Genomic DNA, 19,637 nt, shown 5'->3' with positions numbered 1-19,637 from the left:
AAAGTTTTATGTCGTACCTTCATGCTAGACAGAGAACTGACTGGTGACAATGGCCAGGTCATTATGAACATTAAGTATCAAGTATGTCAATACCTCAACAGCTCGGTTAACAGTTGCTCGGATCGATGTGGTCATATACCAGATATATGTCAGGTGAAGGTCGCTGGTGGACGTTGGGGATGCTGTGGAGGTGGTTGGTGAGGTAAGTTACAAGGATGATGTCGACGTATTAGTTTTAATAGTCGAGTTTCGGATATTGAAGATGGGTAGTTTCGATCTACGTAGGGCCATGTGACTTGTATGAACAATGATACATGAAACAGCGAAAGCAGGTCTTCACTGAGCATTACTGTCGAGTGGTGTATTGAATGAAGTGCTATACAGTAGAAGACTGCCACGCCACGTCTGCTACCAGCCTGAATCACACTGCGGTGCACTACGCTACACTATAATGCACTAGACGTGATGGTTCGTGGGTCACAAATCCGGCAGCAACGTTGGTCGCGAGATGGTGACCGCTTGACTCCTGGGAGTTTCTAGGGCTTCTTTCGTGCACCACACTGAAGCACATGTGATACATGTGGTGTCGCCTTAGTCAAGTGATTGTTGGACATATGTGTCCATTCAGAGCTGTGTATGGGTACCCGGTAGGATGAGACGATAGTGTGATCGTTAACCGTCTAGAGCGCAGCAGCCTGGGATGTATCCTCCCCAGGTGACGCTGTTTGACACTCTGTACTCCACTGTCTCGTCGACCGAAAACATTCAGTTCGACACTGTGTATTCTACTCCGTGCCTACACCAGTCTACATAGCCGCGCTACACTACACAACGCTCGTTCTCCTCTACTGGCGGTGGGGCTTGCTACTCTTCTCGACACGTTCACATAAGTACCGTTATTCAGTGGCTGCGCCAGATGGTGCGTGCCGCTAGTCAAGGCCTGTGTTGTACACACGCCACCTAGGTCAACGACCTGACCATCGTATATCGTTATGTCGAAGACTTCCAGATACCATACCGCGATACGGGGTACTTTTGAGCAACGGAACGTAATACGTAGTGCACGGCGCACACAGACTCGGGCGATGTTTGGAGAAACACAACACAGTGGAAATCGCAAAATATCGATTATATGCTTTCGACACGAGTCTTTTACTGACGCTTCGTATGCTCTCTAATGATGACCGCGCAGTGTCGGCGGAGAGAGTGAGTTGGGCTTAACACCTCTGTGGACATTAGCACCACACTGATGAAACCTTGGAACACCACACTGATGAAACTCTGGAACACCACACTGATGAAACCCTTGAACACCACACTGGTTAAACCCTTGAACACCACACTGATGAAACCCTGGAACACCACACTGATGAAACCCTTGAACACCACATTGATGAAACCCTTAAACACCACACTGATGAAACCCTTGAACAACAGACTGATTAAACCCCTGAACGACACACTGATGAAACTCATGAACACAACAATGATGAAACCCTTGAACACCACACTGATGAAACCCTTGAACACCACACTGATGAAACCCTTGAACACCACACTGATGAAACCCTTCAACACCACACTGATGAAACCCTTGAACACCACACTGATGAAACCCTTGATCACCACACTGATGAAACCCTTGAACACCACACTGATGAAACCCTTGAACACCACACTGACGAAACCATTGAACACCACACTGATGAAACCCTTGAACACCACACTGATGAAACCCTTGAACACCACACTGATGAAACCCTGGAACACCACACTGATGAAACCCTTCAACACCACGCTGATGAAACCCTTCAACACCACACTGATGAAACCCTGGAACACCACTCCAGCGCCACACCGATGAAACCCTTGAACACCACTCCAGCGCCACACTGATGAAACCCTCCTCAAAGCAATCTTGCTGCTAAGATGATCGTAACTCCAACACTTTAACATAGGGTTAGGATAGTAGAAGTGCTTCGACGATCACTTTGTGGAACAGCCACCTATCACGTTTCATGTAAGGCACTCAAAACTACTATATTGTACTACTATATTTCCTGTACCGATCAATGTATCTTTTAACAATTACCCTAACTGCACGCACGCGCGCACGCACACGATATATATAAATATGTAATTTTGGATTTATATAGCGCTAGAATCCAGTATACGAAACAGTATATAAAACTGCTCAAAACTGCTCCAGTCTGAACTAGAACACATCCGAAACACGTATATGGACATCCTTCTTCTTCTGTGTCCTACATCTAGACAAGGTTCCTGTGCTGGGTCTCAGTCCATGTAGGCACAGCTCTGTCCATGAAGAGTTGACCTGGCATAACGTGATGGATGGTACTCAATACAAGATCTGACATACCCTCTTCAAAAAAAAGAAACGCACAGGCAGAGTGTAGTTCATTGAACCTGACGTTACAAAAAAAAACAGTATATAAATTGGATATATGTTATTGGAAAATGTTGGTGACCTGTTATTCGACAAACGGTGCGTCAAAACGCAGCCATTGTCGATTTAAAATGTCTTAAACGGCTTTGCTTTCACACTTGTCATGGAGGAAAACAGTAAAGCAAAAACCACGTGCAAGTTATAGCATTCGTAACTCGTGGTAGTGGTAGTTCCTTCGTTTTGCCCTGGCCGTCGAGATCTCCAGATCTCAACCCAATCGAACATCTCTGATATGAACTCGATCGACGTGTACGTCAACGTCAGAACACGTCGCAGACACTCCCACAACTGGCCAACGCGTTACAAGCAGAATGGCGCAGAATTCCACAGGACAGAATTCGTACACTTATCCAATCAGTTCCGAGGAGATGCAGAGCCGTGATTGCTTCCCGGGGCGGTCACGCGAGATACTGAGTTCAGCGCAACATGTGACTATCGTGTTCCAAAATTTCATATTTTTGTCTATGATATTAAATTAAATATATCGACTTTATTAGGTACATTAAATTTACTAAAACTCTACCTGTGCGTTTCTTTTTTATGAGTATATAAAAATACATAAACAATTCGCATAATACGTAACTGCTCGTGGGTGTCTTAGACATCTTAACTTTGAAAATAAATTAATTTACTTTTTTTTCGGCACAAATGTACAACGTTTCAAAGATGGTAGGGGTCATATGGATGCAGATTCATTTCTTACCCCTGTCTTCATTGAACCAATTTATGTTTACACAAAATTACCCAGCAACAGATTACTATTTACAAACTGTGGCATGAATAAGTGATGCTAAAATAGAAATAATGAAATCAATAACAGTTTCGATTTTCAATTACATTGAAACAAATTCGGTATCCTTTCTTCTGCCCCTCAGTTTACAAACTAAAATATATATGCAACATGTTTTTTTCTGACTGCAGTGACTATTCAGACCGGCTATTTATCTGTATCTTACACAAACAATTAACCAACGAGCTGCCGCCTACAGCTGTCAAATCCCATCAATCACCCATGTCAATATGAATTTAATTCTTTAATGTGCTGAGTGTTGGACAGCTCTCTGGAAAAGCTGCAACACCTGGTCAAAGTTAGGTTGCCTCTTCCTTGCTAGCTGCTTGATCTTGTGATGTCTTTAATAGTTTTCTTAAGGTCTTTATCTGAAAATACATCCGCATTGTGAGTAGACTCACTGGCCTGTAAGTTGATAATCCTTGATCTGTCTAAATGAACCTGTTTTGGCTTTATGCTTTTTTTTTAGTATTTGTACTCTTTCTGGATAACCCTTTTATATTACAAAGCGTATTTCTAATAATGTATTTCGGTATGTCTCGTCTATATCATAAAACTGTATGCATTCACGGCTAACCCATCGATTTGGGGCGCGTGGTACCAACAGTAGAATCTCGTTAACTGTCAATGCATACAATCTGTCAAACTTTGTGTTCGATGTCAGAATGTTGACAATTGTAAGTGTTGGGTTAATAAATACGTCTTCGACTGCCTACAGGAACTGAGGGTAAGCTCAACAGTACACTTTGATATTGATTAATATTGACGTCTCGTGAGTATGTTGACGTTCAGATAAGTAGTAGCATTTCAGCATCATTACAAACATCAGTACAGTCAAACATCAGCATCAGGACAGTCAAACATCAGTATCAGGACAGTCAAACATCAGCATCAGGACAGTCAAATAACACAATCAAACATCAGCATCAGGACAGTCAAATAACAACACAATCAAACGTCAGCATCAGGACAGTCAAATATCAGCATAAGGACAGTCAAACATCAGCACAATGAAACATCAGCATCAGCACAGTCAAACATCAGCATCAACACAATAAAACATCAGCATCAGCACAATCAAACATCAGCATCTCAACAATCAAGCATCAGCACAGTCAAACATCAGCATCAGCACAGTCAAACATCAGCATCAGCACAATGAAACATCAGCATCAGGACAGTCAAATAACAACACAATCAAACGTCAGCATCAGGACAGTCAAACATCAGCACAATGAAACATCAGCATCAGCACAGTCAAACATCAGCATCAACACAATAAAACATCAGCATCAGCACAATCAAACATCAGCATCTCAACAATCAAGCATCAGCACAGTCAAACATCAGCATCTCAACAATCAAGCATCAGCACAGTCAAACATCAGCATCAGGACAGTCAAATAACAACACAATCAAACATCTGAATCAGGACAGTCAAACATCAGCATCAGGACAGTCAAACAACATCATCAGGACAGTCAAACATCAGCATCAGCACAGTCAAACATCAACATAATCAAACATCAGCATCAGGACAGTCAAATAACAACACAATCAAACGTCAGCATCAGGACAGTCAAATATCATCATAAGGACAGTCAAACATCAGGATCAGGACAGTCAAACATCAGCATCAGCACAGTCAAACATCAGCACAATGAAACATCAGCATCAGCACAGTCAAACATCAGCATCAACACAATAAAACATCAGCATCAGCACAATCAAAACATCAGCATCTCAACAATCAAACATCAGCATCAGCACAATCAAACATCAGCATCAGCACAGTCAAACATCAGCATCAGGACAGTCAAACAACAACACAATCGAAGATCAGCATCAGCACAGTCAAACATCAGCATCAACACAATCAAACATCAGCATCAGCACAATCAAACATCTGCATCAGGACAGTCAAATAACAACACAATCAAACATCTGAATCAGGACAGTCAAACATCAGCATCAGGACAGTCAAACAACATCATCAGGACAGTCAAACATCAGCACAGTCAAACATCAACATAATCAAACATCAGCATCAGGACAGTCAAACATCAGTATCAGCATAGTCAAAATCAAACATCAGTATCAGCACAGTCAAACATCAGCATCAGCGCAGTCAAACATCAAATATCAGCATCAGCACAGTCAAACATCAGCATCAGGAAAGTCGACACTTACCTACAATCACCCAAGGACCTCTTGACACCTATTTACAACCAAGCGTATATAACTCGACGTCTATCTACAATTGGCCATGTATACCTCGACACCTACCCACAACCACCCATGTACCTCTTGACACCTATCTACAATCATCCGTGTATAACTCGACATCTATCTACAATCAGCCATGTATACCTCGACACCTACCCACAATCACCCATGTACCTCTTGGCACCTATCTACAATCATCCGTGTATAACTCGACATCTATCTACAATCAGCCATGTATACCTCGACACCTACCCACAATCACCCATGTACCTCTTGACACCTATCTACAATCATCCGTGTATAACTCGACATCTATCTACAATCAGCCATGTATACCTCAACACCTACCCACAATCACCAATGTACCTCTTGGCACCTATCTACAATCAACCGTGTATAACTCGACATCTATCCACAGTCAACCTTGTATAACTCGACATCTATCTACAATCAGTCATGTATAACTCGACATCTATCTGTAATCAGCCATGTAGAACTCGACACCTTCCCACAATCACCCATGTACCTCTCGACACCTATCTACAATCAACCGTGTATAACTCGACATCTATCCACAGTCAACCGTGTATAACTCGACATCTATCTACAATCAGTCATGTATAACTCGACATCTATCTACAATCAGCCATGTATAACTCGACACCGATCTCGTCATTAATTAATATTTATATGTTCAAGCATGAACCTACAATACCCCCACTAATACAAAAAAAACAACAACAATAGAATACATCTGAAAACGTAACTGTATAGATTCATAGCTAGAAAACGGTTCGCAAACATGTTAATCTCGGCCAACCTCGAAAGGTACCCCCGGATGGATTCCGGGTAGGAAAAGGTCCCCGATACCCCAAAAATCTAAAATGTAGAAGGAGTTGGCGCAATGTGTGATCAAGCTGAATGCATGGCTCATAAATAAAGGCCTTATACAGCTGGCATGCGACGTAAAACAGCAATTATTTATCAAGTTCACTCACTCATACATGACCAAATCCCACGTGTACATTAACACTTCATAGCTATACCTTCACAACCCATCATGTCTCCGCTGTATGTATGTAGTATATACCATCGACCGTTACAATATACATATCCTACATTCACAATCGATGTAGCTGCAAGCGAACAAATAAACGGACTTAGCCACATCTCGCCATCTGCAGTGATGTCGATACAGACTCTCGGCTGACAAGGTTACATGTCACAGTTCATCACCGGGTTTTCATGTCCGTGAATCGCCGGCGGTGTGTGAGAGCGCACGACGACCTGACTGCGACTGAAATACACCACACGTAAGTACTCAAGGCTTGTATAATGTCAAGGCACTGATGCCACCAAACCCGTGGGAACACAGGCTCAGAATACAGGTCAGAAGCAACGTATGTTTGTCACAAGAGGCGACTAAATAGACTAAAATGGCCTTGGTTGATGCCAATTGCCTTGATCGATGCTCGTGATGACAATCACTTGATTTTCTGGTCCAGACTCGATTATTTACAGACAGCCGTCATATAGGTAGAATATGTCTTAGCGCGGCGTTAAACAAGAAACAAAATAAACACTAACAATATCTAGATGGGACATGGACCGCAGACTGCCGAACATGGCCCGCTAAGCTCCGGAACCTGAACGGTTGATCGTAACAGTGGTCCGTATGTACGGCATGGTCCGTATGTACGTATGGTCCGTATGAATAGTAATCGACGTCGCACACCTATCTTCGCGTTGTTCTGCTTCGCGGTTCTTCTACATGTCAATGTGAAACGTGTTATTTCGTGTAGCAAATATTGACTAAAACCTCTTTCAATATTAGTTGATTGATTTAGCAATATGCAGTAGGTTGATGTGGATTTTCATCAGTCCGATATCACCTTGCTAAACAACCATTACATTACAAAAGAAAGATAGCTCAAATACATGTAGTGAGTGTCATGGGTCTAACGCCGCTTTGAACAATACTCTAGTGACATCACGGCGTGTCAGCTTGATGTGGGATTATAGCAGCTCAAATAGACTTACTGTTTAATCCGACTGTTTAACAATAAACCTAGGGACGTACAACTGTTTCGCGTGTTCTGCACTTAGCCTTTTTATTCTCCCAAAAATAGGCCAAAAGTCACATGACAGTTTCGATAAAACACTTTCAACTGCTACATAATAAATTCAGCAGTTTTCGAGCTTTTATTTTTTTGGAGGAAAAAAAATAAGCAACCAGACAGTTTTCCCCACCGTACCGATGTGTCTTTATTGTTTGTCTCAGCAAGATGTGTATTTTCAACACCAGACACAGGTTGCCAATTTCTGTTCTTTGCCATGCGCACCCATTTATAACATGCAGTACAACTAGACAGGCACCCTCATGTTACATACAGTACATCTAGACAGGCACCCTCATGTTACATACAGTACAACTAGACAGGCACCCAGTTGTAACATGCAGTACAACTAGACAGGCACCTTCATGTAACATGCAGTACAACTAGACAGGCACCCAGTTGTAACATGCAGTACAACTAGACAGGCACCTTCATGTAACATACAGTACAACTAGACAGGCACCCAGTTGTAACATACAGTATAACTAGACAGGCACCCAGTTGTAACATGCAGTACAACTAGACAGGCACCCTCATGTTACATACAGTACAACTAGACAGGCACCCAGTTGTAACATGCAGTACAACTAGACAGGCACCTTCATGTAACATGCAGTACAACTAGACAGGCACCCAGTTGTAACATGCAGTACAACTAGACAGGCACCTTCATGTAACATGCAGTACAACTAGACAGGCACCCAGTTGTAACATGCAGTACAACTAGACAGGCACCCTCATGTTACATACAGTACAACTAGACAGGCACCCAGTTGTAACATGCAGTACAACTAGACAGGCACCCAGTTGTAACATGCAGTACAACTAGACAGGCACCTTCATGTAACATGCAGTACAACTAGACAGGCACCCAGTTGTAACATGCAGTACAACTAGACAGGCACCCAGTTGTAACAGTTTTTATGTTTCTATGTTTGTATGAACTCTGCAAACATACAATGTAATGTAACCTCGTGAACTCGAAGTGATTCGTGAAATCCGGGACAGTAACGGTCCCCTCATGTAACATGCAGTACAACTAGACAGGCACCCACATGTAACATACAGTACAACTAGACAGGCACCCTCATGTAACATACAGTACAACTAGACAGGCACCCTCATGTAACATACAGTACAACTAGACAGGCACCCTCATGTAACATACAGTACAACTAGACAGGCACCCAGTTGTAACATGCAGTACAACTAGACAGGTACCCTCATGTAACATACAGTACAACTAGACAGGCACCCTCATGTAACATACAGTTCAACTAGACAGGCACCCTCATGTAACATGCAGTACAACTAGACAGGCACCCTCATGTAACATGCAGTACAACTAGACAGGCACCCTCATGTAACATACAGTACAACTAGACAGGTACCCTCATGTAACATACAGTACAACTAGACAGGCACCCACATGTAACATGCAGTACAACTAGACAGGCACCCAGTTGTAACATGCAGTACAACTAGACAGGTACCCTCATGTAACATACAGTACAACTAGACAGGCACCCTCATGTAACATACAGTACAACTAGACAGGCACCCTCATGTAACATGCAGTACAACTAGACAGGCACCCAGTTGTAACATGCAGTACAACTAGACAGGCACCCAGTTGTAACATGCAGTATAACTAGACAGGCATCCAGTTGTAACATGCAGTACAACTAGACAGGCACCCAGTTGTAACATGCAGTACAACTAGACAGGTACCCTCATGTAACATACAGTACAACTAGACAGGCATCCAGTTGTAACATGCAGTACAACTAGACAGGCACCCTCATGTAACATGCAGTACAACTAGACAGGCATCCAGTTGTAACATGCAGTACAACTAGACAGGCACCCTCATGTAACATACAGTACAACTAGACAGGCACCAACATGTAACATACAGTACAACTAGACAGGCACCCTCATGTAACATACAGTACAACTAGACAGGCACCCTCATGTAACATACAGTACAACTAGACAGGCACCCTCATGTAACATGCAGTATAACTAGACAGGCACCCTCATGTAACATACAGTACAACTAGACAGGTACCCTCATGTAACATACAGTACAACTAGACAGGCACCCTCATGTAACATACAGTACAACTAGACAGACACCCTCATGTAACATACAGTACAACTAGACAGGCACCCTCATGTAACATGCAGTACAACTAGACAGGCACCCTCATGTAACATACAGTACAACTAGACAGGCACCCAGTTGTAACATACAGTACAACTAGACAGGCACCCTCATGTAACATGCAGTACAACTAGACAGGCACCCTCATGTAACATACAGTACAACTAGACAGGCACCCTCATGTAACATGCAGTACAACTAGACAGACACCCTCATGTAACATACAGTACAACTAGACAGGCACCCTCATGTAACATGCAGTACAACTAGACAGGCACCCTCATGTAACATACAGTACAACTAGACAGGCACCCTCATGTAACATGCAGTACAACTAGACAGACACCCTCATGTAACATGCAGTACAACTAGACAGGCACCCTCATGTAACATGCAGTACAACTAGACAGGCACCCAGTTGTAACATGCAGTACAACTAGACAGGCACCCAGTTGTAACATGCAGTACAACTAGACAGGCACCCAGTTGTAACATGCAGTACAACTAGACAGGCACCCAGTTGTAACATGCAGTACAACTAGACAGACACCCTCATGTAACATGCAGTACAACTAGACAGGCACCCTCATGTAACATGCAGTACAACTAGACAGGCACCCAGTTGTAACATGCAGTACAACTAGACAGGCACCCTCATGTAACATGCAGTACAACTAGACAGGCACCCTCATGTAACATGCAGTACAACTAGACAGGCACCCTTATGTAACATGCAGTACAACTAGACAGGCACCCAGTTGTAACATGCAGTACAACTAGACAGGCACCCTCATGTAACATGCAGTACAACTAGACAGACACCCTCATGTAACATACAGTACAACTAGACAGGCATCCTCATGTAACATGCAGTACAACTAGACAGGCACCCAGTTGTAACATGCAGTACAACTAGACAGGCACCCAGTTGTAACATGCAGTACAACTAGACAGGCACCCTCATGTAACATGCAGTACAACTAGACAGGCACCCTCATGTAACATGCAGTACAACTAGACAGGCACCCTCATGTAACATGCAGTACAACTAGACAGGCACCCTCATGTAACATACAGTACAACTAGACAGGCACCCTCATGTAACATGCAGTACAACTAGACAGGCACCCAGTTGTAACATGCAGTACAACTAGACAGGCACCCTCACGTTACATACAGTACAACTAGACAGGCATCCAGTTGTAACATGCAGTACAACTAGACAGGCACCCACATGTAACATACAGTATAACTAGACAGGCACCCTCATGTAACATGCAGTACAACTAGACAGGCACCCTCATGTAACATGCAGTACAACTAGACAGGCACCAAGTTGTAACATGCAGTACAACTAGACAGGCACCCAGTTGTAACATGCAGTATAACTAGACAGGCACCCTCATGTGACATGCAGTACAACTAGACAGGCACCCTCATGTAACATACAGTACAACTAGACAGGCACCCTCATGTAACATGCAGTACAACTAGACAGGCACCCAGTTATAACATGCAGTGCAACTAGACAGGCACCCTTATGTAACATGCAGTACAACTAGACAGGTACCCTCATGTAACATACAGTACAACTAGACAGGCACCCAGTCGTAACATGCAGTACAACTAGACAGGCACCCAGTTGTAACATGCAGTACAACTAGACAGGCACCCTCATGTAACATGCAGTACAACTAGACAGGCACCCTCATGTAACATACAGTACAACTAGACAGGCACCCTCATGTAACATGCAGTACAACTAGACAGGCACCCAGTTATAACATGCAGTGCAACTAGACAGGCACCCTTATGTAACATGCAGTACAACTAGACAGGTACCCTCATGTAACATACAGTACAACTAGACAGGCACCCAGTCGTAACATGCAGTACAACTAGACAGGCACCCAGTTGTAACATGCAGTACAACTAGACAGGCACCCTCATGTAACATGCAGTACAACTAGACAGGCACCCTCATGTAACATACAGTACAACTAGACAGGCACCCAGTTGTAACATGCAGTACAACTAGACAGGCACCCAGTTGTAACATGCAGTACAACTAGACAGGCACCCTCATGTAACATGCAGTACAACTAGACAGGCACCCTCATGTAACATACAGTACAACTAGACAGGCACCCAGTTGTAACATGCAGTATAACTAGACAGGCACCCTCATGTAACATGCAGTACAACTAGACAGACACCCTCATGTAACATGCAGTACAACTAGACAGGCACCCAGTTGTAACATACAGTACAACTAGACAGGCACCCAGTTGTAACATGCAGTACAACTAGACAGGCACCCAGTTGTAACATGCAGTACAACTAGACAGGCACCCTCATGTAACATGCAGTACAACTAGACAGGCACCCAGTTGTAACATGCAGTACAACTAGACAGGCACCCTCATGTAACATACAGTACAACTAGACAGGCACCCAGTTGTAACATGCAGTACAACTAGACAGGCACCCTCATGTAACATGCAGTACAACTAGACAGACACCCTCATGTAACATACAGTACAACTAGACAGGCACCCAGTTGTAACATGCAGTACAACTAGACAGGCACCCAGTTGTAACATGCAGTACAACTAGACAGGCACCCAGTTGTAACATGCAGTACAACTAGACAGGCACCCAGTTGTAACATGCAGTACAACTAGACAGGCACCCAGTTGTAATATGCAGTACAACTAGACAGGCACCTTCATGTAACATGCAGTACAACTAGACAGGCACCCTCATGTAACATGCAGTACAACTAGACAGGCACCCAGTTGTAACATGCAGTACAACTAGACAGGCACCCTCATGTAACATGCAGTACAACTAGACAGACACCCTCATGTAACATACAGTACAACTAGACAGGCACCCAGTTGTAACATGCAGTACAACTAGACAGGCACCCAGTTGTAACATGCAGTACAACTAGACAGGCACCCAGTTGTAACATGCAGTACAACTAGACAGGCACCCAGTTGTAACATGCAGTACAACTAGACAGGCACCCTCATGTAATATGCAGTACAACTAGACAGGCACCTTCATGTAACATGCAGTACAACTAGACAGGCACCCAGTTGTAACATGCAGTACAACTAGACAGGCACCCAGTTGTAACAGTTTTTATGTTTGTATGTTTGTATGAACTCTGCAAACATACAATGTAATGTAACCTCGTGAACTCGAAGTGATTCGTGGAATCCGGGACAGTAACGGTCCCCAATATCCAAGACGATTAAATTGAGCATCGGATCTTTGCAATGGCCAATAACCTACATGTCATCGTCCCCGGGTACTGTTGGGGTGGCTGGCAGTGAATGGCGCTGACAGTGGCCTAAAACAACATTCATACATTGGTTTCGATATTTGACCATCAATTCATATGAAACAAATCACATAATAAACGTTACAATATGATTCGAAGTCAAGTGTTTTTTTGTGTGAATACATGCCTACACATTCTCTCACACTAATTCCAGTGTATGTTTACAAATGTATGCCAAACTATATATTCAACTGGACAAAAGTTAAGCACTGCAATCTACATTTGAAATTTATCTCATAAGTCCAAGATACCCCCGACACCTCTTGGGCAGGAGGTACAAGAACACAGTATGTTCCTCCAGGTGGTCGCAAGTACTGGGTCACACCATATGTTTTTAAGAGGAGAGGACAGTCAAACAATTATAACTGTTACAGAACATGACTTTTGACAATCGAATTTGTTTTCAGACAAAAGTTAAGCACTGCAATCTACATTTGAAATTTATCTCATAAGTCCAAGATACCCCCGACACCTCTTGGGCAGGAGGTACAAGAACACAGTATGTTCCTCCAGGTGGTCGCAAGTACTGGGTCACAGCATATGTTTTCAAGAGGAGAGGACAGTGAAACAATTATAATTGTTACAGAACAATATATAATATACTATTACAATATATACACTTTAGAAATATATATATATATAGATATATATATATGTGTATATATATATATATATATATATATATATATATATATATATATATATATATATATATATATATATATATATATATATATATGGTGCGCACATTTTCTCCATGTGTATATTAACAAATACTTTGTTATACTAGCTGTGTAGAATATCATTTGATCTGTTTATAAAATAAATTGTGTGACGGCTTCAACAGCTGTCTTTTTAGGATGGTTAAGCTCTGAATTTTCATACATAGTAGTTAAATTATGAGGGCGAAATAATAGACGACAGATGATGTCAAAACATCTTTTAAATGTTTGTTTTTCTTGTTCAATGATTTCATTAGACTTACAATTTCATTACTATACATATCCAAACACATGACCTTTCAACTGATTGTGCCCTGAATCCAACAAGTTGAATTCCAAGATATCAGTTCTCAAAACCTACCTTGTTACATGTACGTATACGTTAACTGATAATTGTTCGGGTTTTGTAACTGTAGCTTTGACAACGCCGTTAGCGACGGCTTGTGGCAGTGTTATTATTAATCGTTTGTAACTCTAGCTTTGACAACGCCGTTAGCGACGGCTTGTGGCTGTGTTATTAATCGTTTGAGGAGAGTAGTTAGGTTGTCTGTTTCAGCTGTTACACCGTCGAGTCATATAACTGACAGAATACAATCAGACAACCCATATATCAAGCCTAAACATACACTAAGGATTCAATATATGAGACAAAAGCACTGAATGTCGCCTCTGCCGACAAATCGACTCATCCGACGTTGTGTTCTGTGGAAACAAATATATTTCTCTATATTTCACTATTGCTAATTTTCACTATTTTCGTAATCAGTGAAACCTTATATTATAAACTCCTTTTAACTCGATATATCGACGATTATCTTCACATTCCAGCAGTATCCGTATCATCAGTATGGTTTTAAAATGGAGACTCTACTAGTAGTAACTACGACTCCCCTGGTAACTAAACATATATATATACAAGTAATAACTCGACATATGTATACTACTAGTAACTCGACATATATATATACTACTAGAAACACGACATATATATACTACTAGTAACTCGACATATATATGTTACAGGAAACAAGTATAATCAGTGATTAAGTCTAATAACTGGAAATTTCAGTGATTATGTCTAATAACTGATTCACTCGGTGGTTATGTCTAATTACTGAAATCTTCAGTAATTAGACATAATCACTGAAATGAACCAAGGGATCTTATACTTGTTTACTGAAAGCATATCCCTGCCTTTTTATAATAACTTGTGAGAAGGCTGTCCTGTCCTAAGCCAATCTCCTGTAAACAAACGGAAAGTCTCGACATCCCCAAAGCCAAGGTTCTGTAGAGAGGGCGAACTGTGACATTTAAACATTCTAGTTGCTTGGCTTGGAGACAATGACACCAGTGATTGGACTGTAGGACTTAAGTTCGTCCAGTTTCAATACCGATTTCAATACCGATCGAACGCTCTTTGCGTCAAGCGGTTCAACTTGACTCAGTCTGTGGTGGTCAAGGCTTTGTAAGGTGTAATTGTGTTGGAAGTAAACGGTGTCAGACCAATCGCTGCAAATGTTTTAAGGCCAAGATGCAATGTAATTCTAGATGTCATTCAAGTCTTTCATGTGCAAACAAACATTCCTGAGTGTCCATCTGACTGCTATTTGTCATATCATTCATGTCATACCATTCATGTCATACCATTCACGTCATACCATTCACGTCATACCATTTTATGAAATAAAAGATTGAACTGTTTAAGCTTATTTCTGTGATTTTTGTGTAAGGTATCTGGTTACAGAAGGTTGTATTTACTTTGATAGCTAATCTAATTTCAAAACTAGCACACATTATAAAAACAAGGCAGGGATATGCTTTCAGTAAACAAGTATAAAATCCCTTGGTTCATTTCAGTGATTATGTCTAATTACTGAAGATTTCAGTAATTAGACATAACCACCGAGTGAATCAGTTATTAGACATAATCACTGAAATTTTCAGTCATTAGACTTAATCACTGATTATACTTGTTTCCTGTAACATATATACTACTAGTAGCTCGACATATATATACTGCTAGTAACTCGACATATATATATATACTAGTAACTCGACATATATATATATATACTACTAGTTACTCGACATATATATACTACTAGTAACTCGACATATATATACTACTAGTAATTCCACATATATGTTATGATCCGGTTTTTTCAGTTAACCAGGTATGAAAAACGTCTTTCAGTACCAATAGAAATATTTAAAAATTAATTGTTTTTTATTAAAAATATATTTTTCCAGTTTATTCAATTCATTTACAAATACCTTGGATTTATTTTATAAATATATTTGTTGACCAGAGACTGTTCTAGTTCAGGTCACATGGTAATTCCAGGTAACATCGTCTCTCTGCAGTAATACGTCGAATTACCTGTACTCCTTCACCATTTATCTATTTCAGCGATCTGCCCTGACAGATGGCCATTGTTACACCGGAAGTCTGAATATGCCTGTTAATATATAGGCATAATGAACAGACGCACAATAAATATGTTCCAAAAGTTTCTCCTGAGAAGATGGCACATGTTCTTTTGGATGATAACAGCGACGTCGGTGTTCTTCTGGGTTATTTTGCTGGCTATACGACGTCATGAGACGCAGGTTGTCTTGAACAATGGCTTATATGGGCGGAAACTGAGAGACGAAGGCCATCAGCCTGGCAACCCTCATTTAAAGAAACCTTTGATGAAAATGGAGAATTCGGAACTTCACAAAACGATAATGAATGCCAGCAAATTGTTAACGAATCAACGTTTTGAAAATCTGCCTATGGATAAGATAGGATTGATATATAAAGACATTCTCAACTGGAGTCATATTGTCAGTGATGATGAATTGGACCCGCTGCTGAACCGTCATCATTTTGCCTACCATCTGACCACAAGCACGTGTAGAGATGGTTCCCCAGACATTCTAATATTTGTCCATTCGGGGTGTGATCATTTTGCCAAGCGACAGCTGGTGAGGAAAACATGGGGGTCGGTCAAGACGGTCAGAGGTCTGTCTTTTCGAACTGTCTTTATGCTCGGTGAAACTAGCAATCAAACTTTACAAAAGGTCCTTGAAACCGAATCCTTACTCCGCGGTGATATAGTTCAAGGGAATTTTGCAGACACCTATAAAAACCTAACTTACAAGCATATAATGTCATTAGGTTGGATCCTGAAGGAATGCCCGGGAATAAAATTGATTGTAAAACTTGACGATGACACCATGCTTAATACATACAATCTGGTGGACTACTTTCATCTTCCTGGGGCAAAGGACAGACTGTTATACTGTTCTGTGTATTACCGACAAGGGCCGTTGAGGCACAACAGAACTAAATGGTACGTCAGCCCAAGCGAGTACCCTTTTCAGAAGTTCCCGAATTATTGTGAAGGATTTGGTTACGTCATGTCACCGGATGTCGCAAGATCACTGTACAAAGCGTCTGAAGATGCGCGATACTTCTGGGTGGACGATGTCTACGTCACTGGTATCCTTACGTTGAAAGTAGGCCTGACTTTGTCCGACTTCATCAGCGGTTTTTCGTATAAAAGGGATGCAACAAGTAACATGAATATCAAAAGAGCCATGTTTATGTCGGGAGTGAGGAACTGGGAGTCCATGTGGAATGACATCTTTCCGAATGTAACTTCTGTCTAGAAGCAATCCAGAAGAACGAATGCTAAATCTACGTATGCATTACCGGTGAGATTAACTGCGGGTCATAAACTGCCCATGTTTGACCGTGGCTCAAAATGACTGTTTTCAGTTTTATAACGTTTGAAGCGTTTTGGTCAAGTCCAATTTTCAAGTGTATACTTTCTTTTGCCCAGCAGTTCGTTTTTTGTCTTCTGCAGACGTTAGCCGTCTATTGAAAGTCCCTCTCTAGATTCTGCTGAAGTAAAGTTGATTCTCGGTGATGAGCATATCAGGGACAGAACTACAAATATATACTTCTCGGGACAATGTATGTGCAAGCCGGATCATTCCAACCTATGTAACGTGTTGTGTGATTACAGGACAGAATGTCTGCTTAATAACTATACATGTGAACATGTTGACGTCTAAGCACTATGTTCTGGTAATTGTGTGATAACATTATTTAGAATAATGTTTTGAGGAAAGAAACACGTATCCTGTCAGTGAATTCGTCGGTTTTCAACTTTGATGAATTCTTTCTTTGCAAATCACCTCCATTCACGTGGGTATTTTTTTCTGAACCAGCGCATTTCTCAAGAACATCCGTAAACAAGTTATACTATTAATTGGCGAGTCAATGATAATATATTTAGCCATAGTTCATGTTGTTCACCTTGATGAATACACAGGGAAAGCTGTTGATATTAATGTACATAACTCATGGATGGAGAATTTGTGAATCTTGAGGGAACATAGCGTTTTCATAAATGGTTATAACACCACAAAGGAGTAATATGTGATTCTCATCATTGACAGAGGCAACAAACGTCCGTGTTTGCAGGAGATTTACGTCCGTGTTTGCAGTTGGATTTATATTGACATGACTGGATAATCATAGCTTTGACATGTTTTTTGTTCGTAATTAACTTCTGTCAAACGACTGTTAGAGACTTCAATTATCGACTTGTCACCTTTCAGTAGTCTTATGAGAAACACGTGTGTCCACGGGAGCGTAGTCAATTTCATCGTCATAACCTGCACGTGCACAACATGCACACACTCTCTGTAACAAACCAAACTATGTTTGCCCAAATTCCGTGCACCGTCTATTTATCTCAAACTCGTTTTGCGTTGGTTCAACTTATTAACTCCTTGCTCCTTGCACACATACTAATACACAAGGCCTAATCTGGAGAGAGATAATCTTATAAGCCTGGCCCTAATCCGTTTCGAATACTCATCAAGGTAATATAACATTGCATAAGCTTTAGATGGTTAGTGGGAAGGTGGCTCAGGGCCGAGTTTCAACCAGTACATTTGCAATGCGTTATCGAAGTTGTTTGAACAGGATATCCTGTGATAACAAAATGTATGTGCGTATGTATTGAATTGAAAGTGTCTGCGTTTCCATTTTGTTCTTACAACTTTCGATTTGGGAGATTATATTTATGGCATTTCAATGGGAAATAGAGCAAGTATATTTTGTTACAAGAATCGTGTCATCTGGTTAAAAGGAAAATCTTCAACTTCTTGAAATTCAGCAAATGTTCAGTTAAGCTATTCTGCTCTTTTCTTGAACATGTGCTGAATGTAGGACATGTCTTGGTAGAGTACATTCTTCACCGACCCGCGAAGAGAATAGGTCTTCAGCAACCCATGCTTGCCGTAAAAGGTGACTATGCTTGTCGTAAAAGGCGACTAACGGGATCGGGTGGTCAAGCTCGCTGACTTGGTTGATGCATGTCATCGATCCCAATTGCGTGGATCGATGTTCATGATATTAATCACTGGATTGTCTGGTCCAGACTCGATTATTTACAGACCGCCGTCATATAGCTGGAATATTGCTGAGTGCGGCGTTAAACAACAAACCAACCAACCAACCTAACAGGCGACTAACGGGATCGGGTTGTGAGGTTTGCGTGGATCGGTGCTCATAATGTCAATCACTGGATTGTTTGGTCCAGACTCGATTAGTTCCAGACCGCAGTCATATAGCTGGGATATTGCTGACTGCGGCGTTAAACAACAAACCAACATAGCAACAGAAGGGAGACACAGGTTCAGTCGTTTGAGTTGCCACAGTTCGCCAAATAAAAGATACTTTAGTCATTAACGATTTCCAGGTCAATAATTATATGTACACAGTTATAATGAATA

General features: G+C 41.5%; 1 protein-coding gene across 2 annotated transcripts; it reads left to right on the top strand.

Annotated features, from left to right (window-relative positions):
* Positions 1–129: 129 nt before the first annotated feature.
* Positions 130–19,084, top strand: LOC124136295 (beta-1,3-galactosyltransferase 5-like). Of its 2 annotated transcripts, none has more exons than XM_046502179.2 (2): positions 130–202; positions 16,252–19,084. In XM_046502179.2, the coding sequence occupies exon 2, from the start codon at positions 16,320–16,322 to the stop codon at positions 17,496–17,498; it is 1,179 nt and encodes a 392-aa protein (XP_046358135.2). In that variant the 5' UTR covers positions 130–202; positions 16,252–16,319; the 3' UTR covers positions 17,499–19,084. The 2 variants fall into 2 exon arrangements, with proteins under 2 accessions (XP_046358135.2, XP_046358134.2); XM_046502178.2 differs by lacking the exon at positions 130–202 and adding an exon at positions 6,628–6,796 and having other exon boundaries at positions 16,252–19,083.
* Positions 19,085–19,637: the final 553 nt, after the last annotated feature.

This window comes from Haliotis rufescens, unplaced genomic scaffold, assembly GCF_023055435.1.
Source record: "Haliotis rufescens isolate VD_foot unplaced genomic scaffold, xgHalRufe1.0.p SCAF_22, whole genome shotgun sequence".
NCBI classification, from domain to species: Eukaryota; Metazoa; Mollusca; class Gastropoda; order Lepetellida; family Haliotidae; genus Haliotis; species Haliotis rufescens.
This window is presented reverse-complemented; position numbering and strand designations above follow the sequence as displayed.

What these genes read in the sequence shown, in the direction of transcription:
- LOC124136295 (XM_046502179.2), top strand. Translation starts at nt 16,320, where the DNA reads ATGAACAGACGCACAATAAATATGTTCCAAAAGTTTCTCCTGAGAAGA.